At 47.8% G+C, this 27970-nt stretch overlaps 1 protein-coding gene across 2 annotated transcripts in view; it reads left to right on the top strand.

Moving 5' to 3' along the window:
• Positions 1–27970, top strand: part of KIF26B (kinesin family member 26B) — a 525171-nt gene that overhangs the window by 483677 nt on the left and 13524 nt on the right. For both annotated transcript variants that reach the window (XM_024976712.2, XM_024976713.2), the window contains 2 exons: positions 12474–12636; positions 13684–17092. In XM_024976712.2, the coding sequence (XP_024832480.1) occupies positions 12474–12636; positions 13684–17092 (3572 nt within the window). The remainder of the gene's footprint in view (positions 1–12473; positions 12637–13683; positions 17093–27970) is intronic.

Below are 27970 nucleotides of genomic sequence, written 5' to 3'. Positions count from 1 at the left end.
ACTTGAAACCTTCTGTTAACTCTAAATTCAAGTTACATGATATACTTCTTTTGAAAGATTCTGAGCCTGTTCCCTGTTTACAGCTGGTCTTTGTCATGAAGTGGACTGGATTAATGTGAATTGTATCTTATTCAGATAAACAGTGGAGAAGGCAATGGCAACCCACTCCAGTACTCTTGCCTGGAAAATCCCATGGATGGAGGAGCCTGGTAGGCTGCAGTCCATGGGGTCACTAAGAGTCGAGCACGACTGAGCGACTTCACATTCACTTTTCACTTTCATGCATTGGAGAAGGAAATGGCAACCCACTCCAGTATTCTTGCCTGGAGAATCCCAGGGACGGAGGAGCCTGGTGGGCTGCTGTCTATGGGGTCGCACAGAGTCGGACACAACTGAAGCGACTTAGCAGCAGATAAACAGAACACTGATATCCAGGATCAAATAGATTCATGCAGCCCAAATTTCCTTAGATTTCATCTTCCTATGTGTATAAGGGTAGATGACTAAAGTCATAACTCCAATTTCCTTGGCCTTAATGCATACCCACAATGTAAACCCTCCAGTTTATATAAACTGTCTTTCTATCCAGATCATTTTTGATGTACCTCAGGGAGCTCTCATGAATGCTCATCATGTAGTCCTGCTGGAGACAACTACTGCTTCACCTGGAATAGCCCTGTTTGGGCATGATCACTGCTCTCCTTCCTCTCACTGGGCACAGTCACCAAAGCTGTTGAGCCACCATGATGCCAGCCCTGGCTAAACAGAATGGCAATGGGAAGAACACATCTCTCCCTGCATCAGAGGCATCCCCAAATGGTGATATTTGTGCTAAGGGTTCTATGTTGATGTTGTCTTTGCTGTTGTTTCAGTCACTAAGTTGTGTCTGACTCTTTGCAACCTCATGAACTGCAGCACACAAGGCTTCCCTGTCCTTCACTATCTCCCAGAGTTTGCTCAGACTCATGGCCATTGAGTCAGTGATGCCATCCAACCATCTCATCCTCTGTCTGCCCCTTCTCCTCCTTTCCTCAATCTTTCCCAGCATCAGGTTCTTTTCCAATGAGTCAGCTCTTTGCATCAGGTGGTCAAAGTATTGGAGCTCCAGCTTCAGCATCAGTCCTTCTAGTGAATATTCAGGGTTGATTTTCTTTAGGATTGACTGGTTTGGTCTCCTTGCTGTCCAAGGGACTCTCAAAAGTCTTCTCCAGCAATACAGTTTGAAAGTATCATAAAATTAGTGCAGAAATAAATGCAAAAGAAACAAAGGAGACCATAGCCAAAATCAACAAAGCTAAAAGCTGGTTCTTTGAGATAATAAATAAAATAGACAAACCATTAGCCTTCATCAAGAAAACAAGGGAGAAGAATCAAATCAACAAAATTAGAAATGAAAATGGAGAAATCACAACAGACAACACAGAAATACAAAGGATCATAAGAGAGTACTATCAGCAACTATATGCCAATAAAATGGACAACTTGGAAGAATGGAGAAATTCTTAGAAAAGTATAACTTTCCAAAACTGAACCAGGAAGAAATAGAAAATCTTAACAGACCCATCACAAGCACAGAAATGGAAACTGTAATCAGAAATCTTCCAACAAACAAAAGCCCAGGACCAGATGGCTTCACAGCTGAATTATACCAAAACTTTAGAGAAGAGCTAACACCTATCCTCAGAGAAGGCAATGGCACCCCACTCCAGTACTCTTGCCTGGAAAATCCCATGGACATAGGAGCCTGGTGGGCTGCAGTCCATGGGGTCACGAAGAGTCAGACACAACTGAGCGACTTCACTTTCACTTTTCACTCTCATGCTTTGGAGAAGGAAATGGCAACCCACTCCAATGTTCTTGCCTGGAGAATCCCAGGGACAGAAGAGCCTGGTAGGCTGCCATCTCTGGGGTCACACAGAGTCAGACATGACTGAAGCGACTTAGCAGCAGCAGCAGCAACACCTATCCTACTCAAACTCTTCCAGAAAATTGCAGAGGAAGGTAAACTTCCAAACTCATTCTATGAGGCCACCATCACCCTAATACCAAAACCAGACAAAGATGCCACAAAAAAAAAGAAAACTATAGGCCAATATCACTGATGAACAAAGATGAAAAAATCCTTAACAAAATTCTAGCAAACAGAATCCAGCAACATATTAAAAATATGACCACGTGGGCTTTATCCCAGGGATGCAAGAATTCTTCAATATCCACAAATCAACAAATGTAATATACCACATTAGCAAATTGAAAGATAAAAACCATATGATTATCTCAATAGATGCAGAGAAAGCCTTTGACAAAATTCAACATCCATTTATGATAAAAACCCTCCAGAAAGCAGGCATTGAAGGAACATACCTCAACATAATAAAAACTATATATGATAAACCCACAGCAAACATTATCCTCAATGGTGAAAAATTGAAAGCATTTCCCCTAAAGTCAGGAACAGGACAAGGATGGCCACTCTCACCACTACTATTCAACATAGTTTTGGAAGTTTTAGCCACAGCAGTCAGAGAAGAAAAATAAACAAAAAGAATCCAGATTGGGAAAGAAGAAGTAGAACTCTCACTGTTGCAGATGACATGATCCTCTACATAAAGGAGAGGATCTGCAACCCTAAAGACTCCACCAGAAAATTACTAGAGCTAATCAATGAATATAGTAAAGTTGCAGGATATAAAATTAACACACAGAAATCCCTTGTATTCCTATACACTAACAATGAGAAAACAGAAAGAGAAATTAAGGAAATAATTCCATTCACTATTGCAACAAAAAGAATAAAATACTTAGGAATAAATCTACCTAAAGAAACAAAAGACCTATATATATAAAACTATAAAACACTGATGAAAGAAATCAAAGATGACACAAATAGATGGAGAAATATACCATGTTCATGGATCAGAAGAATCAATATACTGAAAATGAGTATACTACCCAAATACCCATATAGATTCAATGCAATCTCTATCAAGCTACCAATGGTATTTTTCAGAGAACTAGAACAAATAATTTCGCAATTTGTATGGAAATACAAGAAACTTCGAATAGCCAAAGCAATCTTGAGAAAGAAGAATGGAACTGGAGGAATCAACCTGCCTGACTTCAGGCTCTACTACAAAGCCACAGTCATCAAGACAGTATGGTACTGGCACAAAGACAGAAACATAGATCAATGGAACTAAATAGAAAGCCCAGAGATAAATCCATGCACCGATGGACACCTTATCTTTGACAAAGGAGGCAAGAATATAAAATGAAGAAAAGACAATCTCTTTAACAAGTGGTGCTGGGAAAACTGGTCAACCACTTGTAAAATAATGAAACTAGAACACTTTCTAACACCATACACAAAAATAAACCCAAAATGGATTAAAGATCTAAATGTAAGACCAAAAACTATAAAACTCCTAGAGGAAAACATAGGCAAAGCACTCTCTGATGTAAATCTTAGCAGGATCCTCTATGACCCACCTCCCAGAGTAATGGAAATAAAAGCAAAAATAATTGGGACCTAATTAAACTTAAAAGCTTTTGCACAACAAAGGAAACTATAAGCAAGGTGAAAAGACAGCCTTCAGAATGGGAGAAAATAATAGCAAATGAAGCAACTGACAAACAACTAATCTCAATAATATACAAGCAACTCCTGCAGCTCAATTTCAGAAAAATAAGCAACCCAATAAAAAAATGGGCCAAAGAACTAAACAGACATTTCTCCGAAGAAGACATACAGATGGCTAACAAACACATGAAAAGATGCTCAACATCACTCATTATCAGAGAAATGCAAATCAAAACCACAATGAGGTACCATCTCACGCCAGTCAGAATGGCTGCTATCAAAAAGTCTACAAACAGTAAATGCTAGAGAGAGTGCGGAGAAAAAGGAACCCTCTTACACTGTTGGTGGGAATGCAATCTAGTACAGCCACTATGGATAACAGTGTGGAGATTCCTTAAAAAACTGGAAATAGAACTGCCATACAACCTAGCAATCCCACTGTTGGGTATACACACCGAGGAAACCAGAATTGAATGAGACACATGTAGCCCAATGTTCATTGCAGCACTGTTTATAATAGCCAGGACATGGAAGCAACCTAGATGTCCATCGGCAGACAAATGGATAAGAAAGCTGTGGTACATATAAACAGTGGAATATTACTTGGCTATTAAAAAGAATGCATTTGAATCAGTTCTAATGAGGTGGATGAAACTGGAGCCTATTATACAGAGTGAAGTAAGTCAGAAATAAAAACACCAATACAGTATATTAATGCATATATATGGAATTTAGAAAGATGGTATTGATGACCCTTCATGTGAGATAGCAAAAGAGACACAGATGTAAAAACAGACTTTTGGACTCTGTGGGAGAAGGCGAAGGTGGGATGATTTGAGAGAATAGCATTGAAAAATGTATATTACCATATGTGAAATAGATTGCCAGTCCAGGTTCAATGCATGAGACAGAGTGCTCAGGGCTGGTGCACTGGGATGACCTTGAGGGATAGGATGGGGAGGGAGGTGGGAGGGAGGGTCAGGATGGGGAACACATGTACACCCATGGCTGATTCATGTGAATATATGGAAAAAACCACCACAATATTGTAGAGTAATTAGCCCTCCAATTAAAATAACTTTTTTAAAAAAGAAAGTATCGATTCTTCAGTTCTCAGCCTTCTTTATGGTCTAACTCTCACACTGGTACTTGACTACTGGAAAAACTATAGCTTTGACTAGATGGACCTTTGTCAGCAAAGTGATGTCTCTGCTTTTTAATATGCTGTCTAGGTTTGTCATAGCTTTTCTTCCAAGGAGCAAGTAGCTTTTAATTTCATGGCTGTCACCATACATACATGCATAATATGCAGTCACCATACACAATGATTTTGGAGCCCAAGAAAATAAAATCTGGCACTATTCTATAGTATTTAAAATAGAGTTCTATAGTATTTAATAAAGAGCTCTATGGAGAACAGTTAGGCTAACTGTGACTCCTCTCAGCACCTCCACCAACAGATGGTCTCAGGTTAGGTAAGGCATGAACTCATATCAGGCACCATATTGGTTGGATCATAAAGGCTGGTCCTTCAGTTGGCAGTGGGTGATTCTTCATATGGTCCTCTTCTAAGCTCTCCTCTGATGAACAGTCTCACCATCTCCCACACTGCTGCATGCCAATGATGGCAGAGGTACCTCAAACACCCATGCCAGATGCAGGCAGCTATTCTAGCCAATGGTTTATTCTGAAAGCTAAAGTCACCCTCATTGGAAGACCTGAGAACCATGCTTCTCTATCAAGGTTGCCAGGATTACGCACTCTTGTTCTTAGCATCCCACAGCACAGACCTGCTCACACCGTTTGCAGTACAAATGGAGTAGTATCTGAAACTGAGTCAAAAGCCCTTTAACTTCATGAACTCCTTTTGGGTATGCCAGTAGGATAGCTTGGCATGTACCAAGCTTTGGGCTATTCTGTAGTACCAGAAACCGGAAAATTCATGCCCTGAAATGTTGGCATCCTTGAAGGGAACATTGCTGAGAAATGGCCATTCCTGTGGAGCAGACAGCTTCCCGTGCAAAAAGGCGTGTGAAGTCTTCTCCCAAACGTGTAAATGTCTGTGAAGCAACCCTGAACAGGGGACTACCCATCCCTTACAGGGAAATAAACTCAAGTGAAGTGATTTTTCCCTTGTGGACATATGTGTTTCAGCGTCACAGCTCAGTAGTCTCACAAATAAAGACAAGCAGAGGCATGAGAGCTGCCCTCACCTGGGGGCCTGGCGACTCAATCTACCCTCTGCACAATGAACACTCTTTCTAGTGAGAGATAAAGAACCACTCAGATGTGGACCACCTGGGCCGGGAGCACTGGGTTATAGGTCCTGGTGTCTTGGGACCCTTGTCCTCAATACTTGAGCTGGGCTCAGGAGGACACCGGTGACTCTTCAGACAATAGTAGAAAAGGATGTTCACAGACCAGTAGGATGTGAATGGGAAGGAGGCAGGGTCAGCGGGAGAGAGGCTGTAGCAGAGCCAGAAACTTGTGCAAGTTCATGACTTTAGCCTATCTCTGGTCCTTCTTTTCCTTTCTGTTCTTTCTTCCTATTTTTTTTCCTCTTCCCTGGTGGTCAGTGGGTAGATGAAGGGGCCTGGTGTTTGGGGTCTAAGGCTGGGAGATTAGAATCTTGGAGCTGCATCCATCCTTGGCATCTCTTGCCCACATCTCAAGCTCTGTTTGGGGCTCTACAATACATTCTGGCAGTTTACAGGTAAAATGGGTAGAAAATGGGAGAGTTTCTAGAATGCAATGTAGTTCCAGAGTCATATCCTTAACAACATGAGGGATACCAGAATTTTCCTGGCATATAAACCCTGGTTGTTATCTTGATCTGACATCTGTAAGAATTCTGTGTGTATGGTTTCCATTCTTCAACACCAATGTGGTATTGCTTAAAAATAAACAAGCACTGTCTCCTTTTTCTAAAAAAGAGCATGCCTGTGTATATGTCTGGGAGGTCACATGTGTGTATGTCTTTGTGATTTTTATGTCTGCTGCCCACAGGAATCTTTCTCTTGCACATTGTTCTGGAGATTAATTTTCGAGGTTAACTAAGTTCCTTTCCTTTTGTTTCATTAGGAATTAATGTAAGTCACTTTGCTTTTTTTTGTGCCCTCATTGTGTTTGCATTGAAGGAGGCATATTTTTTAAAACAGATCCATGTCTATAAGTGGACATTTATGGCTCTCTCCCACAAGAATCAGGCCTTGAAGAAGGGCTGGCCCATCCATGGTGCTGTATTTGAGTTGCTCAACTTGGTGATTCAGAGCTCACTACTCTTCAAAAGAACATGGTCAGTAGATGCCTTTCTTCCTACGTCCAGAGTTCTTCACCTCCTTTCTGGGGAAGAAATATATTTAACAGCTGTCATGAAAGGAACATCTGTTTTCTTATGAGATTACCCGGCCAACATTGTAAATGTGTGACCCTGGCGGCCCTGTACCAACTTACCAGTTGGGACAGTTTCCCAACTCTTAGGGTCAGTGAACAATGGTCTTGAGATTCCAGATTGTCCTTTCAGAAAGGAATTTAGAGTTCTGTTGGGTTCAGGGGGAGCCTCAAGCAGATATATCCCTGGACGCTGGGCCACGTAGGAGAATCTCAGCCAAGGAGAGAACTGTGCTATACCCACTGAAGTCTGGGTGCTCCCAGCCATCAGGGAGTTACGGTGATGGTGGGGGCGCTCCCAGTCTTGAGGGTCTTTCTTTATCATGTGCTGTTTTAGATTTGCTCTTCTGTCATTGGCTTTAATGGATGGTATGATAATGTGTTGGGTTTTTAGCATTTTATTTATTTTGGGCTGGGCTGGGTCTTCATTGCTGCTCTCAGGCTTTCTCTAGTGGTGGGGATTACTCTAGAGAGTTGCAGTGCACAGGCTTCTCATTTCAGTGACTTCTCTTATTGTGGAGCATAAACTCTAGGCTCCTGGGCTTCAGTAGTTGCAGCATGCAGGCTCAGTAGTTGTGGAGCACAGGTTTAGTTGCTCTGTGGCATGTGGAATCTTCCCAGACCAGGAATCGAACCTGTGTCCCCTGCACTGGCAGGTGGATCCTTAACCACTGGACCACCAGCAAAGTCAGATAACATGTGTTTACCTGTGTGTCTCCCTCACTGGGTAGTAGGCTCTAGGGCCTCTGCTCTGCACATCCTCAGAGTCTGCAGGATGGCCTCCTGAGGGCCCACATTCACCAAATGCTATTTGAGTGAGCCGCTGTAGACATTCACAAGTTAACGAGTTGGAGGGTGAGCAGCCTCATGGCCCCTTAAGGACAGCCTCTGCTTCTGTATCACACAGGAAATGAAAGGGCAGTCGCTGATGACTGTGTCCTGGTGCTTGAGTGATTTCTAAAACCAGCGCTTGTTCCTCTGCCTATTTCCATGCTGCTGATTTTTAAAGCTCTCCCTTCAGGAAACATCTGAAAGAAAGACAGATGAACTGAAAGAAAGACAACAGGAACAACTGTCAAGTCAGAAACAGACTGTTGAATAGGAAGGAAATGGCAGCCCACTCCTGTATTCTTGCCTGAAGAATTGCCATCTACAGAAGAGCCTGATGGGCTATAGTCCATAGGGTCACAAAGAGTTGGACATGACTGAAGCGACCAAGCACATATACAAGGAAATTAAGACATACCTCTGTGTTCTTGTTGATAAATTTTTGGCACTCTGTCTAAAATGAAACCACTTTTTGTCAATACTTTAGAGCACGGGTCAATGGACTTTTTCTGTAAAAGACCAGATAGCAAATATATGGACTCTGCTGTTGTCGTGTGAAAGCAGCCAGAGACAATATGTTAACAAATTAGTGTGGCCATGTCTCAATAAAACTTTATTTACAAAACAGGCAGGGGGCTGGATTGGGCTGGCGGGCCTCAGTTGGTCAGCTTGTGTCCTAGAGTACTATGTGCTCTGTCATGTTCTTATAAAATTAATGAAAATTTACTCGTTATGCTATTTTTTTGGTGTTCTCTTGCTATGGCTAATAAAAGGTTGACTTATTTTGAAAAGCAAGACATTTTTCAAAAAAACTGTTTTAAAAAATGTGTGCAGTGGGGTGGGAGGGAAGTGGAATGTGTGTGCATAGAACGTGACTGTCTGAAAGAAGAGCAGCACGGTCCTTCCCAGACCCCAGTCAACCCTACTCTGTCGTCCATCCTTTCCCGTCCCGCCCAACCCATCCTTCTCGCACGGGTCCCCAGGTCTAAGTTCTCACCCACCCTGGCCCTGGGGCTCGGTGGCCAGCAGTTCTGCACCTGTGCTCTCCTGTTCCTCTTGCCTCGGTGTCTATGCAGAGGTGCAGACTGAGTTTGAACTGATCACTGCCCTAGAAACTTTTCACTCTTTTTATTTTCCTGCCAAAGACAGTGAGTCAAACCTACAGTTTGTCCCTTCTTTCACCTTCTCTTCCCAACTTAATTGTCTTTGTTCCAAGTTAAAGGGTCATGATGAGGTAGAAAAAAACAAAAACTTTATAGCCACCATCTTTCACTCTCATCAGGTATGTTTTAGAGTCTAGAGAGGCCCATGTGAAACAATCTTCCTGGCAGTTTTACTGGCTTTCCAAAGGAGAGCTAAAATGCTCGTTGCCAAGCAACGCATAGGCCCTGGCTTCCTCCAACAATGTGGACTTAAAAATAAAAAATTGTCCCATGATTGACTTATGAATGGGGGAATCATGTGGAAACACACAGGGCAAACAGTTTGATACAACAATGCTATATCTGTTTGTTTTGTCTTTGGTATCTTTTCCTGGGGCCTTTACAGGGCCATGTGGATAAATAACTGGGGTGTGCCTTCAGCAGAGCAACTGATGAACAAGACTCATCAGTAGGAACTTCATAGTACAGTTGATTCTGAGAATCATTTTCAGATTCAATGTTGTGAATTATGTTCAAAATCCACAGTTTTATTGTAATTTGCAGACATGCTTAGTAATAAAAAGTTTGAGCCACCCAATGCACATGTTCCCAGCTGAGACTGGACGAGCCAACAGCTTTGTCTTCTTGTTTCACCTCTCATCATGTAAACAAGGGTGTTTTTTGCAGTCTATTTAGTGACACTTTTTTGTATTTCTCTGCTTTTTGTTGGTGATTTCACTGTGTAAAGTAGCCCCCAGGTATAGTGCTGCAGTTGTGTAGTGCAAGAAGGCTGTGGTTTACAGAAAAAATACATGTGTGAGAGAAGCTTCATTCAGGCATGATATAGTGCTGTTGGTGTGAGTTCAGTGTTAATGAATCAACAATATGGTACATCCAGGAAGAGGAAATTCACTGATGTATATGCATCAAAGTTCTGGAAAGTACTCAAGTAACATCGAAGTGCATGATGATACTGTGGAAACAGGCTGTACTGGTGGATTCATAATATGCTCATTTTTTTTTTTTTCTTTTAAAGCATAGTGGAAAATATTGTAAGGCTGAAAGCCAAAGAAATTTATGGTCATGTTACCCAGAGTCAAGGAAATGTTAAATCCTTCTCAGCTAGTGTTTTATTATATAGAAGGTACATATAATTCATTATTTATAAGAAATAGAAATTAGGATGTCTTTAAATAGATATGCACATAAAACAAGGTTATGTGTTGATCAATTGATGAAATATTGTGACCCAGGGGTCTCAGGAACATAAACGCACATATTTCCCCTAGGGGCACGGCTCAGCATTCACTAGCTCAGTGTTCCCGGAGACTTAATAAAAATAACTGTCATAACTAATAAGAATTAACCATACATGATCACAACTTAACTCTGATGGGATGTATCTCCCACTTCCCATATGGAAGACAAAGGCTTAGAGTTATCCATGTACAGTGTCTGTACTGAGAATGTGTGCCAGGAAGGAAACTTGACTTCCCCATCTGGTTGTCAGCTCTGGGGGTTTCCATGATGTTCCTGATAGACATTTTGAAGGAAGATAAATGTTTAGAGCCAGGAGCTAGGGCTGGAGGGCTCCTCCTCCATACCCACTTCCTTTTCTGTCCAAGTCAGTTCAAGCTGCTATAACAGAATCCCATAGACTGAGGGACTTAAGTGAATTCCTCACAGTTCTAGAGGCTGGAAATCTGAGATCCAGGTGTTGGAAGATTTGTGCCTGGTGGGGCCCTGCCTCCTGGCTCATAGGTAGCTATCTTCTCACTGTTCCCGCACATGGCAGAAAGGACAAGGAAGCTCTCTAGGCTCTTTTGTATAGGGGTAAAAATTTCACTCATGTGGGCTCCACGCTCATGACCTAATCACCTCCCAAAGGTTCAACCTCCAGATACTATCACATGGAACGTTAGGCTGCAACACATGAATTTGGGGGAGATGTAAACATTCAGTCCATAGCATTCTCGTTCCACTGCTTTTATCACTGAGTGTTTTCCTTGAAGGGAAACTATGATATATTTTTAAATTGTACTGGCACTGAGCCATAGTGAGCCCAGTATCTCCGAACTGACACCTTAATTGGTCCCAGATGGAAAGGGGAAGCTATTGCTCTTACACAAGTCTGTTCTCCCTGAAGGTCTGATGCAGGTCACATGTGAAGTGGTTTTCTGTCTCTGAGGTCTAATCTCTGCTGACAGTGGCCTGCATGTCACATGGGGTCTCCTGAGCTGGATAGTCTCTCTCCAGAGAGCTGACTGGGGTGGGGGAGGGTGGGGGGCAGAGAGAGGGGGGCAATGGCTGACTGCTGAAAGTAGTGAAAGTGTTAGTTACTCAGTCGTGTCTGACTCTTTGTGACTCCGTGGACTGTAGCCTGCCAGGCTCCTTCTGTCCATGGAATTCTCCAGGCAAGAATACTAGAATGGGTAGCCAATCTCTTCTCCAGGGCATCTTCCTGACCCAGGGATCAAACCTGAGTCTCCTGCATTGCAGGCAGATTCTTTACCATCTGAGCCACGAGGGAGGCCCTGACAACCGGATTACAAGCCTGAGGACAAACCCCCTCTCCTCTGGCAAAACAAACTCAACACAGGGCATGGGAAGCAAAGAGCCTCCCTCAGACTTCAGGATCAGGGACGGCTCCAGAGACAAAATGACATTTGGCAGCAGTTAAGAGGCAAGAGTTGATGATGACGTAAGCAGAAGCCTCTTAAAAGCAAGGCAGGAAGAATGTCAAGACAAGTTCAGGAATGAAAGAAAAAACATGAGTCGTTCCTTCAGATCACTTTTTAAAGAGCCTAGAAACACCATCTCTAAACTCCTGGGCCTCATTACTCAGGACACTGGCCCCACACAGCACCTGCAAAATCCCCAGAGGAGTCCCTTCTAGAAAGTTCTGCCTTCTGTTGCTGATTGAGTGCTTGGGTCTATGTCTGTGTGTCCCCGGTTTTAATCAGGAATATGAATACCTTTTCCTTTGTCACTACCATGTGCAAATATATGTTAAGAGACAATGGCACTAAAGTGGGTGCAACTCCTTGGCCAAAGAAACCTTGCATGTATTATAAACACATAGCTCTTCAATACAAGTTCATGGCTGGAAAAGTGCTTTTTTTATTGCAGGGATTGCCTGGTATGGAAATTTGCAGAGAAAGGCCCGATATGCAGATAGCACGCCCAATCACGGATCACAGAGTTGCTCTCTCCCCATCCCTGCCTCTCATTTCTATTCCCAGGCCTCATTTTGGGCAGTGTCATATGCATAGACACACAGGAATGCCCCATCACAGCCAGGACAGTGGTGCCAAGGGAGGTGCTATCCATCCTTGGGGTTAGAAGCACTTGCTCAGCTGCCAACTACAAATAGCTTCATGTAGAAGATGATGTTAATTAGTACGCATTAAAAAAAAAAAAGGAGGGGGGAACCCCACTGCCCACAGCAAGCCATGTAGGGGCCTGAAGTCCTACCCTGACAGCCAGAGTGAAGCATGGCCCACTAATACAGCCTTAATTCACTTTGTTGGCAGAGAAAGCAAGCTCACCATGCTGCTGCGGGAGTCCCTGGGGAACGTGAACTGCCGCACCACCATGATCGCTCACATCTCGGCCGCCGCTGGGAACTACGCCGAAACCCTGTCCACCATCCAGATAGCCTCGCGAGTCTTGAGGATGAAGAAAAAGAAAACGAAGGTAAGGGGTTTGCTGGGGGTGCGGAGGATGAAGCAGCTTTCGGAGCCCTGCCCTGGAACTGAGTCAGAAAGAGCGGAATCACTGTTTCTAACCCCCCAGCACCAGGGGCCTGGTGAGCTTGGCTGCCGAAGGCCTGGCTCAGCATCCACCTCGGGGTAGGACTACCTCCTGGCCGATACAGAAGTCCTGTCCCCTCCCCACTGCTGGTGATTTCCTCAGTCATCCAGCCTGGACTCCTAATGGGGAGTGCTTGGTTCACGTTAGAGAGTTTAAACGATTGCGACTTTGAGGTGAAAATTTTTAAGAGCGATGGGAAATATCCATAGTTTGTATCTTGCCTACCTTGGTCCTTCAACTGATTGATCCCAAAGGAGACTGTTAGTTTACTCCTTGCTCAGGGGACCCTACTTCCTGTGCGTTTCCAGGAGGCACTTTTTCAGGCCAAGGGGTGTTGTCCTGTTAATTCAGTGGTTGATTCTGGCTGATGAAACCACTGGGCTCATTTTCTCAGGCAGAGGCAAAGCCAGGACAGTGGTGGTATGACAAGAATGTCTGAGAAAATCATTATGATTGTGGTCAGTCTGGTCTGTGGCCAGCTGGTGATTTGTGGGGGCTTTTTCCCCTCCTTTATATATATATTTATATATATATATATATATATATATACACATAAGAAATATATATATATATTTATATATAAATATATATATAGACACACATATATTTGGTCAAAAGCACATCTTTCCAACCAGTGTCCCATGGCACAAACTGTCATACATGGTTGGGTGTGCAAACTAGTGACCCCCTCAAGTCCTTAGGAGGTCACATGGGACCTGGGCTGGTCACCCCCTTTCATGAGCAGCCTCTGCTTCCCCAGTGAGCCTCACAGTAGTATGAGGGCATGACATGCAGAGCTGGGGCACCTGGCCTGGCACACTCGGGTAATGGCCTGGGGTCTGGATGGCCTGCGTGGAGCCAATGGCCTCCGCCAGTCACCTGGCCAGTTGCCCCACGACACCACACTAACTGTTTCCCTCTCACTCACAGTACACATCGAGCTCCTCTGGGGGAGAGAGCTCCTGTGAGGAAGGCAGAATGCGCAGGCCCACCCAGCTAAGACCCTTCCACGCCAGGGCCGCCGTCGAGTCAGACTTCCCCATCCCTCACCTGTCCAGCGACCCTGACTACTCCTCCAGCAGCGAGCAGTCCTGCGACACGGTCATCTATATCGGGCCAAACGGCACAGCCCTCTCTGACAAGGAGCTCACTGACAACGAGGGGCCCCCAGATTTTGTCCCTATCGTGCCAGCCCTGCAAAAGGCCAGGGGTGACAGCCGGTCCACTGAGGCTGGAGAGGCCGGTGCCAGCAAATCGGAAAGGGACTGCTTGAAGTGCAACACATTCGCCGAGCTGCAGGAGAGGTTGGATTGCATCGATGGCAGCGAGGAGCCCAGCAAGTTCCCCTTCGAAGAGCTGCCAGCCCAGTTTGGGGTGGAGCAGGCAGGCAAGAGTGTCCCATTGAGCCAGGCAGCCGGAGCAAGCCCGCTTTGTGAGTCTGATAAGGAAGACGATGGTTCAGACGGCCAGCTGACAGACAAAGAAGGTGCGGAGCCCCCGGCCTCCAAGGTGCAGAGGAATCACTCCCCTGTCCCTGCCGCATTGCTCACCAACAGCCCCACCCCTGCCTCACCCCGGAGCATCCCCGGCAGCAGCAGCCAGCACAATTCTTCCCAGCTCGCGCAGAGCCCCAGCCTCCGGAGCAGCCGGGAAAGCCTGAACTCCTGCGGCTTTGTGGAAGGCAAGCCCAGGCCCATGGGCTCCCCCAGGCTGGGCATTGCCAGTCTGTCCAAGACCTCAGAGTACAAGCCGGCCAGCTCTCCTTCCCAGAGATGCAAAGTCTACACCCAGAAGGGGGTCCTGCCTTCTCCGGCCCCACTGCCCACCTTGAGCAAGGATTCAGGCATAGTGTCTAGTGAGTCCCTGCTGCAGCCCGAGGTACGCACGCCCCCGGTTGGAATGAGTCCCCAGGTTTTGAAGAAATCCATGTCTACTGGGAGTGAAGGGTTCCCAGAAACCCCTGTGGATGACGATCATCAGGCAGCAACTTCCCCAGATTCCAAGAAGGAGATTCTGAGCACCACGATGGTGACGGTACAGCAGCCTCTGGAGCTGAATGGTGAGGATGAGCTGGTGTTCACGCTGGTGGAGGAACTGACCATCAGCGGGGTGCTAGACAGTGGCCGCCCCACCAGCATCATCAGCTTCAACAGCGACTGCTCGGTGCAGGCCTTGGCCTCAGGCTCCCGGCCCGTCAGCATCATCGGCAGCATCAGCGAGGACCTGGAGTGCTACTCGAACGTGGCTCCTGTGTCCGAGGTCAGCATCACGCAGTTCCTGCCCCTCCCAAAGCTGAACCTGGACGAGAAGGCCCGGGAGGCGGGGAGCAGACGTTCCTCCATCAGCTCCTGGCTGAGTGAGATGAGCACAGGCAGTGACGGTGAGCAGCCGTGCCACAGTTTCATAGCACAGGCGTGTTTTGGGCATGGGGAAGCAATGGCAGATCCTCCTGCCTCGGAGTTTGTCGGCAGCATCCAGAACACTGCGGTGGTGTGCCGGGAGAAGCCCAAGGCAAGCCCCGACAACCTGCTCATCTTGTCTGAAATGGGGGAAGACTCCTTCAATAAGGCAGCCCCCATCAAAGGCTGCAAGATATCCACCCTGGGCAAGGCCATGGTCACCATCTCTAATACGGCCAGTCTGAGCAACTGCGAAGGGTACATCCCCATGAAGACCAACATTACAGTATACCCCTGCATCTCCATGAGCCCCCGAAACGTCCAAGAGCCTGAGGTGTCCCTGGCCACCGTCAGCTCAGTCCCCAAAGCAGCCCAGTCCCAGGAGAGCAAGGAAAGTGGTGCAAAGAAAGAGATGAAATTTGAGGACCCCTGGCTGAAACGAGAAGAGGAGGTAAAAAAAGAGAATGCTTATCCCAATGAAGAAGGGAGTAGGTTTGAGACAGCCACGGGCCCCCCAAAGCCTGAGGCCAGAGCAGAACAGGACAAGAAGGCCAGCCCCAGTGACAGGCTGAGCAACAGTAGTGGTGAGGTGTCTGCCTCCCCAGGGGCCGACAACTTCAGGAGAGTGGTGGATGGCTGTGAGATGGCCCTGCCCAGTGTGGCTGCCCAGAGCCCCGTGCATCTCAACAAAAGCCTGAAGTCCAGCAGTCTTCCCAGGGCTTTTCAGAAAGCCAGCAGGCAGGAGGAGCTAGACAGCCTCTTCTACCATTGCGCCTCAGAGACCAACGGCATTGGCTCGGCTTCCAGCACCCAGCCCTCCAAGGCCACCCTGGAGAAGAAGGTAGCGTCCCCCAAGCACTGTGTCCTGGCTCGGCCCAAAGGGACTCCCCCGCTGCCCCCTGTCCGGAAGTCCAGCCTGGACCAGAAGAACCGGGCTAGCCCACAGCACAGTGCCTGCAGCAGCAGCTCCAGCAGCCCCTTGAACCAACCTGCACCCTTCTTGGCCAGCTTCCCCGACGAGCCCAGCAGCAAGATGAAGGATGCCAGCAGCAGCAGCAAGCTCTTCAGCGCCAAGCTGGAGCAGCTGGCAAGCCGGACCAACTCTCTGGGTAGGACCACAGTCAGCCACTACGAATGCCTCTCACTGGAGAGGGCCGAGAGCCTGTCCTCCATGAGCTCCCGGCTGCACACGGGCAAGGACAGCACAATGCCCCGCACAGGGAGGAGCCCGGGCCGCAGCGCCGGGGCCTCGCCCACCAACCCGGGCCCCACGCAGTCGGCCGGGGCCTCGCCCAAGGCCAGCCAGTCCAAGATCTCCGCCGTGAGCAAGCTGCTCCTGGCCAGCCCCAAGGCCCGCAGCCTGTCCACCTCCACCACCAAGACCCTGAGCTTCTCCACCAAGTCCCTGCCGCAGGCCGTGGGCCAGAGCTCCGGGCCGCCCCCCGGCGGGAAGCACATGTCCTGGTCCACCCAGTCGCTGAGCCGGAGCCGGGGTTCCGGCCTGGCATCCAAGCTGCCCCTGCGGGCGGTGAACGGGCGCATCTCGGAGCTGCTGCAGGGCGGCGCGGGCGGGCGAGGGCCGCCTGGGCGCGCGGGCCCCGAGGCGGAGGACCGCGCCATACCCACCGACGAGCGCCCGCCGCCCACCGCCCCGCTGCCCTCGCCCTACAGCAAGATCACACCGCCGCGCCGGCCCCACCGCTGCAGCAGCGGCCACGGCAGCGACAACAGCAGCGTGCTAAGCGGGGAGCTGCCGCCCGCCATGGGCAAGACGGCGCTCTTCTACCACAGCGGCGGCAGCAGTGGCTATGAGAGCATGATGCGCGACAGCGAGGCCACTGGCAGTGCATCGTCCACCCAGGACTCCATGAGTGAGAACAGCAGCTCCGTGGGCGGGCGCTGCCGCAGCCTCAAAGCCCCAAAGAAGCGCGCCAACTCAGGTAGACGTGGGTACCTGGTGGGCGTGGGGTGGGCCCTGGGATGCAGGGATGGGAGCCCAGGCACCCCTGTCCCGGCCACCTGTCACCTGCTGGGGACAGAGCCATCACTGTCAAAACCAACCTTCCGTCAGGGCATCACTCAGTCTTCAGGCAGTGATGCTGGTCAGTCTCAGCCCAGAGAGAAGGCAGGCCCCCAGGGCACCACTCCTCACTCACCAGCCATGGGTTGTGGAGGGTGGGGGTGTGGGGGGCGGGAAGAGGCCTCTTCCTGCATGAGATCTCCCCATTCTGACCCCAGACACCTGGTTTCTCTGCTCAAGGACCAAGAATACTGCAGTTTAGAACCACTCAAGGGATCAGGTCATTGTAGCTACACTTATGTGGAGAAGGAAATGGCAAATCACTCTAGTATTCTTGCCTAGAGAATCCTGTGGACAGAGGAGCTTGGTGGGCTGCTGCCCATAGGGTCGCACACAGTCAGACACAACTGAAGCGACTTAGCATGCATGTATGCATGCATTCGGAGAAGGCAATGGCACCCCACTCCAGTACTCTTGCCTGGAAAATCCCATGGACGGAGGAGCCTGGTAGGCTGCAGTCCATGGGGTCGCTAAGAGTCGGACACGACTGAACGATTTCACTTTAACTTTTCACTTTCATGCATTGGAGAAGGAAATGGCAACCCACTCCAGTGTTCTTGCCTGGAGAATCCCAGGGACAGAGGAGCCTGGTGGGCTGCTGTCTATGGGGTCACACAGAGTCGGACACGACTGAAGTGACTTAGCAGCAGCAGCAGCATTACCTTATGACCCAGTGGCCCCCAGAGCCTAGCAGCCGTTCTCTGGGGTGGAATGAAGTCCACTGTCTTATGGAAGGTGCAGTGGGGGCAACCCCACCTCCACCCCACTGCCCCCTCCACACACACTGGTGGAATAGTCAGGCCTGAAATATCCAACATTCACACACACACACACACACACACACACACACACACACACACACAGCACACCACCCCCCTCACTATGGAACCAAAATGCATGCTTTTGGAGGAGTCTTTGCTATGTCCAGGAATCTCCTATCAAAAGACAAATAAGTCCTCTGGAGGAACTGCCGTGTATAAAGCCCACTGATTTGTCTCTTTGGAGTTTGGGGGAACATGTGATAGTAAGTTGTGATGGGCAAGGAGAAGAGGACCTAGGTCAGAGCTGATGGCCCAGGTGGCCATAGGGTAGGCGAGGTGAAAGGTCAGTAAAAAGAGAAAGGGACAAAGAGAGAAGACAGGAGAAACCAAGGACATCTTTAGCTACTTGAGAATTTTGCTGACTCATCTTTGCTCTTAAACGGCCTTCAGAGAACTTGCCGCCACTCATCTTTAGCACAGGACTCATTTGTAAGGAAGCTGTCTCCTGCAGAGCCTCACACGCAGTTCTGCACCTTGGTTGATGTGTGAGTGGCCTGTTGTCCAGCCTTCCTAGCCTGTCCTTAGCTACACTGTGCTCCTTCTGTAGAACCTGGAGCTCTCAGAAACCATTGCCCAATGGAATATTGATGCCACCAGCACATTTGGGATTAAAAGATGAGATGAGACCCAAAAGAAAGGTCTCCTTTTTCCTGCAGCTGCTCCAGCCAGCAACTGCTTCTCAAGTTTTTTTCTCTCAACTCCAGGGTTGCTTTTTCCTATTCTCACACTACAGACAGGCGCAAACTCTGGAATATTCTAATTTAGATGTAAGGACTGTGGTCAATGCACACGATAAAACCATTTGTCTGCCTAAAAAAAAAAAAAAAAAAAAAAACTTCAAGGGACAACAGAGTCATGCTGTAATTCTAGATGTTACGAGGTATTAATAGGTTGCCCCATCCACCCATCCCATCACAGATTATGAAATACCATGAGGATGTTAGCCTCCCTGCATGTTTGGGAGTCATCGTGGCCGTCAGAATCTCGACGTTTCTATTTCCCAGGTGTTGTGTGCATCAGGCCTTGATTCACTTTGATGGTGCTCCATATCAGGCCCTGGGCCCTGAATCTCACCACCAGACCTGGGAGAAGAATCCCATATAATACAAGTGGAGAACAGAAATCTATTCAGTATGACATGACAACTGCTGAGTCCTATTTTCAGAGTCAAGGGCATTAAAATGTACTATAGTGGTTACTAAAAATAACAAGAAAGTTTAAGCCAGAGCCTTTGCCAAAAAAAAAAAAGTCTGGCCTTCCCAATACTTGTTTGATAAACCTTATTCATTACAATCTACCCAATCTTTGTCTTCAAAATCCAGATTATTGTGAGACATTTGCTATGTGCTCACGTACATTTGAGTGTTACAGAGTGCTTTCACATACTCTAATTTAGCATCTTGAATCTACCTATCCAGTTTATTCTTTCAATAGCTTTACTCTTTTTTTTTTACTTGAATTGTTTGGTTTGGCTGTTGCACTGGAGTAGAGGGGAAGAAAAACTAAGGCAACTACTTGGAAAGTGGACCACAGACCCTGCACATGTCCTTGCTTGGTGCTGCCTCTGTTTGGAAATGTGTTCTCTGAAGGTCCCTCGTTAGGTTTGGCTGTTGGTGTACAATCAAAGCACCGGGCTTGGTGCCAGAGATGGGATTTCACAGGGAGTGCTGAGGGCATCGAACCTCTGTGAGCAGCTGCTGTAGATCCTGGGCTCCCTAATGGATATGGCAGTGGAGATACGCTCCTTGCATGCGAGGTGACCTTGTCTCACTTATTTATGATTATTATTAAGAGAAATGCTGACTGTCAGACATAATCAGCATAAATCAAAGGCAACTTCTTTAAGAGAAGCCATAAAGCTCCTCAAAGGAAACTCCTAGCTCCATGGCTGGATTTTACAGTTACTGGAGATGTTGGGAACTGCAGGGGAGGCAAGCAGTCATCTGTTAGTGGAGGTTGCTTTTGAATTTGGAAAACTTAAATTCTTTTGTTATCTCCTTAGTGAAAACGAACTAGAAATATATTACTAGGAAGAGAACCTTGAGCTCTGTGAGTGCTTTATAGTACACATAGAGAAACCAAACATCCTGATGGTTCACCTTTCCAGTCCCATTCCTGGAGATCTGTGCTGGTGGAGAGTGAGCAGATTGGGCTTTTCCTATGGGCGTGGTGCAGTAGGAAGACTGAGCTAGAAAGGCAGGAGACTTGGGGTCTTGGGTTGTGTGACATTTAGGGAGTAGCTATACTCTCTGGGCTTCAGTTTTCTCACATAGAAGTAAAAAGAAGGGGTTGGTAGAGGTGGTTCCTACACTGTATAAGATGATGTGAATAACATAAAGAATATTGGTGTTAATATGCCTTCCTTTCCATAAGATGATGCATAGTCAATGGGATTTATTTTTGAGTTGTTAAACATTGATCAGACCTCTTCTGTGCTGTTAGAGCTTGGTGATATGAAAGTCGCAAGTGTGTCTGGGAAGGGCCAGGCAGCATAGAAAACCAAGCCACTGTGAAAAGTATGTAATCTCATCGGAGAGCAAGGACAAAGAACATGAAACAGAGAACAGTGAACCAGGAACCAAGATGCATTGCCAAGTGCTGAGTGAGGAAGTGAGGGCTAAGTGGAGGAAATATTTAGACAAAGATGGCCCAGAGCAGTTGAAGAAGGCTATAGGGAAACACTGGAATTGAGCCAGGCCTTGAAGGATGCTGGGACAAAGGGCATTGTCGGCTGAGGCAGCTTGGGGCATTAAGAGCGTGGTTTATGGACAACAGAGTGGGATTAACTCAATAACGGTAATATTCTTAATGGATGTGATGATAAACAGAAAACGTAAGCCCAGATCAAGTTATTCCTTGAGCATCTGGCAACTATGATAAGAATTATTGCAGTTGGCAATGGGGAGTCATTTATAGGTTCTTGGTTGAGAGTGTCATAAGATGACAGAAGCTGTGGGTTGCTTTCTGTTGATGGATTTTCATCTGTCCCTCCACCGTTCCTTGCCAGCCCCGCTATGATAGGTGCACGGACATGTAGGTGTAACTGTTAGGCATGAAGTAAAGTTATGACAGCCAGTCCAGGTAGGGAGCAGATGTTCAACCTGTCCATAGGTTAGCAACTGAAAATCAGTTGCTAAAAGTATATGAATCAGTGATGGGCAGTGTGTTGTGTGGCTGCATCAGCTGGGCCCCACCTGAGGCCCCAGCTTTCCACTGATAGCTCATTTATATCACCCATCACGTGGGCCCTCCCTGACTCTCTCTCTCTCTCTTCTTCCTCATGTTCCTGACACTTGACCCCACACCTGGTGTGTTACCCCCTTGGCTTCTTTCTTTCTCCCCACTTGTCTCTCAGGCTGGCCAGGGAAATATGAAAATTAGATTAGGTTTGAGTGAAGTTCATTTCCATTGCAGCAAGCCCCGGTGTGGTGTGACCCTGCATCCAGAAAGCCCAGGAGAGAAGCCAGCCGGGGAGCATGTCGGTTCTGAAATGCACCCAGGGCTCAACCTGCCTGGCAGGAGCTTCTCTGAGGCCTGTTCGGCACTTGACTCAGCCTGTCAAGTCCCCGGCGCTGGGCTGGTGCAGGTTACCATGAATCAGGTGGACACTGTTGATTGATTCATTGGTTGGTTGGCTGGCTGGTAGTGTGGTCCTACAAGTTAGCTGAGTTCTTTTCTATGTACTTCTGAGCGCTTGCCCTGCTGGTGACCCGTGTTTCACACACTGAACCTAACTTTTTATTTTCTTTCCCACTCTAAGCACCAGACACTGTGCCTTCCCTTCTCTGGGAGCTGAGTAAACATTACTGACTGATAGGTTCAGTTTACAGATCTTCTGCCCCGGAATCTGTGACTGGTCACTCCTCCAAGGGCCTAGAGCACCATGCTTCACTCTGTCTCCTCCCCTTGGTCCATTCGGTTCTCAGGTGCAATCTTATTTTGTTTTAATGAATTTCAGGAAACACAGTGGTCTCTGGCTTAATGGAAACAGGGCTAAGGCGAGTGGCTTGCTGGCTGATTTTAAATTACTAGAGTGTTTCTAAGAGACTTCATCTAGAAACAGATGAGAAAGTGTTCCAAATAAGACAGGCTTTTTGACAATAAGTTGGGAAAAAATAGAAAAGTCTGGCTCCCTAAGACACTGAGGAAGCTCCTTAGAGTGCAGTGTGGGTGGAGGTGGGTGCGGGGCTGAGAGGCACCGAGTGAGCATGTGAGGGGCCTGGGCTCTGCCTAGAGGACAGGTCCATGGCCGGCCATCTCCCCATCTCCTCTGCAGCCTGGGACAAGCTCACTCATCAGTTCGAGCCCGACAGCTGCCCATGCGGCCACATCTGCATCCATTTGGGAGGCCTGGGGCTGGCTGGCTCTCGTTGGTCAGTAAATCCACTCACTGATCTTTCCCCTCCCCCTCTTCATCGCTCATGCCTGGGTGGCCTTTGAGCATCGGTGCTTTCTGCTTTCTGACTCACTGTCTTCCTAGTGATGCTTCCCTGGGTCAGAATGAAGATGGAGGGTGATGGCCGGAGAGCTGATATGGCGGGCTCCCCGCGGGCGGCCGGGGTGGGCATCTGTATGTCCCTCAAGGTGTGTTGTGGGCCTCTTTGCTCGGAATGCCTGTGTTTTCTGACACTTGACCTAAGAAGCAGCATCTTCAGATTCAGTGTGGACACTGTTATCTGCACTCAGTGATGGTAAAGATGGAAGGCCTGACATCAGACTCCTTGCTGGAGTCATCAGCGCTGTGGAGAGTAGGGTGGGATGGGCCATGACAGGTTGGGGGCCCCTCCAAACATATGCAACTGGCAGCCAAGCCTGGAGTGGCTGGGAGAGCAGGGGATTCAGGTCAAATTGGGGCCTTTTCATGCAGCAAAACTGTTGGCACTTATCAACTTTAGGTTTTTTGTTTAACACTTGACATCTCCATGTCCATACAGAGTGCTGGGCTGATGAGTAGGGAGTGATAGAGAAGAAAGAATCCTTCTGATGACCCACTGGCATCAGGGGGGAGGCTGGTTCAGGACGAGTGGTCTCCAACCAGACAGCTGCATCTGGCAGGTCCCACACCACCACTGCCCGACCAAGGCGCTTCCCCACCCTTCCAGGAGCCTGGAATAGAGCGGCCACTGGCAGGGCCTGGGCTCAGAGGAGAGCAGGAAGCATCTTCTTGAGAGCATGCTGGAAATCCAAGAACTCATATTTCTATGGGAGCCAGACCAAAGTCCTGTGGTCAGTTCTCTCCGAGTGATGATATGGCATTTCGGCGCCGTTGTTTCCTATGCCATTTCCAGCAGAGCGAGGGCACCATCTCTCCCTCTGAAATTCCCTTCATAGCATTAAACTCCATTTCCTCTGGTCTGACCACATTCCCCTGGCCCCTGCCCTCAATTTTCCCCATCACACCCCAAGTAAGACTCCCAGTGTACTTCTGGAGGAGACGTGAGGGGCAGGGAGGCCCCTCAATAGTGGGTGCAAGTTCTGGATGATATCAGTTCATTCGTGGACCTGATTTACCAGTGACCAAGTTCAGAACGAACCTCCGTCCATAGTTCTTCAGGCGGTCTGTCTATCAGATGTAACCCCTTGAATCTATTTCTCACTTCCACTGTATAATCATAAGGGATTTGATTTAGGTCATACCTGAATGGTCTAGTGGTTTTCCCTACTTTCTTCAATTTAAGTCTGAATTTGGCAATAAGGAGTTCATGACCTGAGCCACAGTCAGCTCCTGGTCTTGTTTTGCTGACTGTATACAGCTTCTCCATCTTCAGCTGCAAAGAATATAATCAATCTGATTTCAGTGTTGACCATCTGGTGATGTCCATGTGTAGAATTTTCTCTTGTGTTGCTGGAAGAGGGTGTTTGCTATGACCAGTGCGTTCTCTTGGCAAAACTCTATTAGCCTTTGCCCTGCTTCATTCTGTACTCCAAGGCCAAATTTGCCTTGATTTAGTTTTCTGGGTGTGACTCAGAAAACTAAGATCATGGCATCTGGTCCCATCACTTTATGGAAAATAGATGGGAAAATAGTGGAAACAGTGACAGACTTTATTTTGGGGGGGCTCCAAAATCACTGCAGATGGTGACTGCAGCCATGAAATTAAAAGACGCTTGCTCCTTGAAAGAAAAGTTATGACCAACCTAGACAACATATTAAAGAACAGAGACATTACTTTGTCAATAAAGGTCCATCTAGTCAAAGCTATGGTTTTTCCGGTAGTCATGTATGGATGTGAGAGTTGGACTATAAAGAAAGTTGAGCACCGAAGAATTGATGCTTTTGAACTGTGGTGTTGCAGAAGACTTTTGAGAGTCCCTTGGACAGCAAGGAGATCCAAGGAGTCAATTGTAAAGGAAATCAGTTCTGAATATTCATTGACTGATGCTGTAGCTGAAACTCCAATATTTTGGCCACCTGATGCTGGGAAAGATTGAAGGCAAGAGGAGAAGGGGATAACAGAGGATGAGATGGTTGGATGGCATCACCGACTTGGTGGGCATGAGTTTGAGTAAACTCCAGGAGTTGGTGATGGACAGGGAAGCCTGGCATGCTGCCGTCCATGGGGTCGCAAAGAGTCAGACACAACTGAGCAACTAAACTGAACTGAAATTCAGAACTCTGAGAAAATCCAAGATAGCCAGTCACTACACACAGGAGAAGCCCTTAGACTACAATTCACTTGACATTGGACACTCACTTCTCACCCTGGCAGGGCTTGATTGACATGGTGAGGAAGTTGAGAAGATTGCAAAAAAGCATAGAAAAAAGATAACAGAAATTAGCCTTCAGAATATCTCTATCAGGATATTGTAGCCCTGTAAAATGTCATTCTCCTTTCAGGCTTCTTTACTTTTCTCTCACCAATCAGGGTGATCTCTGCTCTCATCTCATAGGGTGCCCTGGAGAGATGAGGAGGCTAATAGAGAGTGACCCTAATTCCTGATATTTTCCCATCTGTGGTAACGAGACTCCTCAGTGTTCCCCAATGGGCCCTGCCTCCTGGCATCGCCCTTGATTCATCCCCTCTCATACTCTACTATGGTTGGTCTTTGCGTCCAGTTGAATAAGGTAGATGAAAGTGATGGTTATGTCACTTTCAAGATTAGGTTGTGAAAGACACTGGAGCTGCTCTTTCTTGCTCTGGGTAGATTAGCTGCCATGCCATAAATAGCCCTGTGCAGAGGCCCACCAGGCAGTGCACTGAAACTCCTGCCAACAGCCACAACAGTGAGCTTAGAAGTGGATGCTCCAGCCACAGTCAAGCCTTCAGAGGATGGCAGCCCCATCTTGTGAGCTGAAAACTTGACTGCAGATCACAAGAGACCCTCAGCCAAAACTACCTGCTCCATCAGCCTCTCCCAGATCCCTGCCTCGTAGGAATGTGTGGGAGAACCAACATTTGTTATTTTTAGCTGCTGGGTTTAGGGTAATTGGTCACACAGTGATAGATAAGTGATACACCACCCATCCCATGAGCCTCCTCAGTTCTTCCCCTTTTTCTCACATAAACAGATGCTTAGAGTCATCCCAGAAATGTCTGGACCCATGCACCCAGTGAGATGGGTGCACTGAGATGCCCATATAGCTTCCCAGATGGTGCTAGTGGTAAAAAATCCACCTGCAGTACAGGAGCCACAGGAGACATGGGTTCAAACCCTGGGTCAGGAAGATCCCCCTGGAGGAGAGCATGGCAAGCTACTCCAGTGTTCTTATCTGGAGAATCCCTATGGACAGAGGAGCTTGGCAGACTACAGTCCATAGGGTCGCAAAGAGTTGGGCATGACTGAAGCGACTTAGCACTTGCAGCATGCACAATGCCCATACATATACCTCCCTAGGGGCTGAGTATATATTATCCAACTGAGAAAATAGGGCTTACCAGGAGTCCCATCACAAGTGTTTGCAGCCTGAGGAACGAGGGCCAAGTCTCCACCTGAAGGATGCTCAGACTCTCCTTGTCTCTGAGAGCTGAACATCTTCCCACTGATGCTCGGTGTTCTTTGGCCTCCACGCATGTTCTGCAGCAGCCAAGTCTCACTGGAGCTGAGCTCCAAAGGCAGAACTGCGTGCTCAGAGTCAGCTGGCATGATCAGACCAATTAAATAAAAAACCCAAACTACCGGATGGTTCGTTTCCATTGTAAGGGAGACAGATATTTACTTCAGTGGTTGACATCTTCAGTGGTTGACACTTCCTAGTTTCATAAGTTAGTGTGTGTGTGTATGCATGTGTGTTTGCACACACATACATACACAAGTTAAAGATCTGGCCCCCCAAAATGAGATTTGACATGAAACCAAGGGAGCCTAGAGACAGAGTACGCTCTGTAGGGAAAGTTGACTTTGTGTTTCGAGTCCCTTGTTGTCTCCTGAAGGAAAGACTCTGCACTCTGAACAGGCACGCACTGCCCTGAACGCTGCACCAGCACCGCTGCCACCACCTGGAGCTGCAGGTAGTGGCTTTTCACACTCCTAGCTCCCTAGGTTGGGGAGAAGGTTGTCCTGTGCCTTGGCCCCCTGGTTCTGTTTCAAAGAGTTCTGGCTCTTTTTCTCTCTGAGCTTATGGTATTTTAAGCTTTTCTTAGCAGTCACTGCATCTCTTGAAGTTGGACAAAAGTACAGTGTCTTTCTCTTTGGAAGGGTCATCACGTCACACAGGCCACACTGGCCCAGCATGCAACAAGCAGAACCAACTGGAATCGGGGAGGAAGATGGAGGGAGAGTGGGGGAGAGAGGGCACTGACTCCTCCAGAGTTCCCCAAACACCGCAGGGGTGGTGCTGTAAGGACCAGCGCTTCCCCCAACAGCAGCCCACTGACCAATATAGCCCATCTCCCGGAGCCTCCAGAAGAGTCTCAGTGCTTTGTATCCTTCGTATTCTCAGGGCTGCCATATAATGGTGTGTACGTTCTCTTGCCCTCCTTCACTCTCACTCAAATCTGACTTTAATGAGGTCCATTCTGGTAGCTCAGGCGGTAAAGAATCTGCCTATAATGCAGGAGACCTGGGTTCAATCCCTGGGTTGGGAAGATCTGCTGGAGAAGGAACTGGCAACCCAATCCAATATTCTTGCCTGAAGAATTCCATGAACAGAGGAGCCGGTGGGCTACACAGTTCATGGGGGTTGCAAAGAGTCGGTCACTACAAATGACTGGGCACAGACACACATTCTATCTCAAAGCACAATCAGTTCAGACTCTATTTGCAGCTAGCCAAGGCTTCCCACAGATGCCATTGTCTTCCCTCAGATGCAGGAGGGACCCCATATCTATTCTGAGTTAAATTAGATCAGGCTCCCTTCAGCTTCAAGGTAAACCTGTTGGGATGGTGTCATGTTTCCCAACCATCCTCCTTCCAGGAGAAAGCAAGCTTCCTAATGTCTGGTCCTGGCGAAAGAAGGTGCCAGGTGGGTGTGTGTGCCTCAGGAGATGCAGCTGTTTGAGGCAGCACCAGGCTTCCCTACCAGGAGGCCAGGCCTGCAGCCTCCTACCAGGAGAGGGGCCAGAGCCAGGGGGACAAACCTGGTAGTCACCCAAAGCAGGAGGCTAGATCCACTTCAGATGTGGGTGAAAAGATTAGACCCCATCCTCAGAAGCCAGGCCATGGTTTCACTCACTCATGTCACTCATGTCACTCATGTCACTCCAGTCACCAAAAAAAGTGGTGCTTGGTGCATTGGGGCCCCCCGTCCTGACAGCCCTTTGGTGAGTGCTTCTTATAATCCTCTAGAGATCTGCCTCTTAGGGCTCAAATCTGCATGGTATGTGTTGGGCTGCACCCCACAGGCCTGCAAACCTTGTAGTTGGGCCAGACTGAAGAAAGAGCTGGGAGACAGCAACAGAGACATCAATGGTTTAGGGACAGGGGATATCACACAAGGGGTCCTGGAGTGACACCCCACCTTGTGCAGCAGGCAGGAC

Source organism: Bos taurus, chromosome 16 (assembly GCF_002263795.3).
Source record: "Bos taurus isolate L1 Dominette 01449 registration number 42190680 breed Hereford chromosome 16, ARS-UCD2.0, whole genome shotgun sequence".
Taxonomy (NCBI): domain Eukaryota; kingdom Metazoa; phylum Chordata; class Mammalia; order Artiodactyla; family Bovidae; genus Bos; species Bos taurus.
This window is presented reverse-complemented; position numbering and strand designations above follow the sequence as displayed.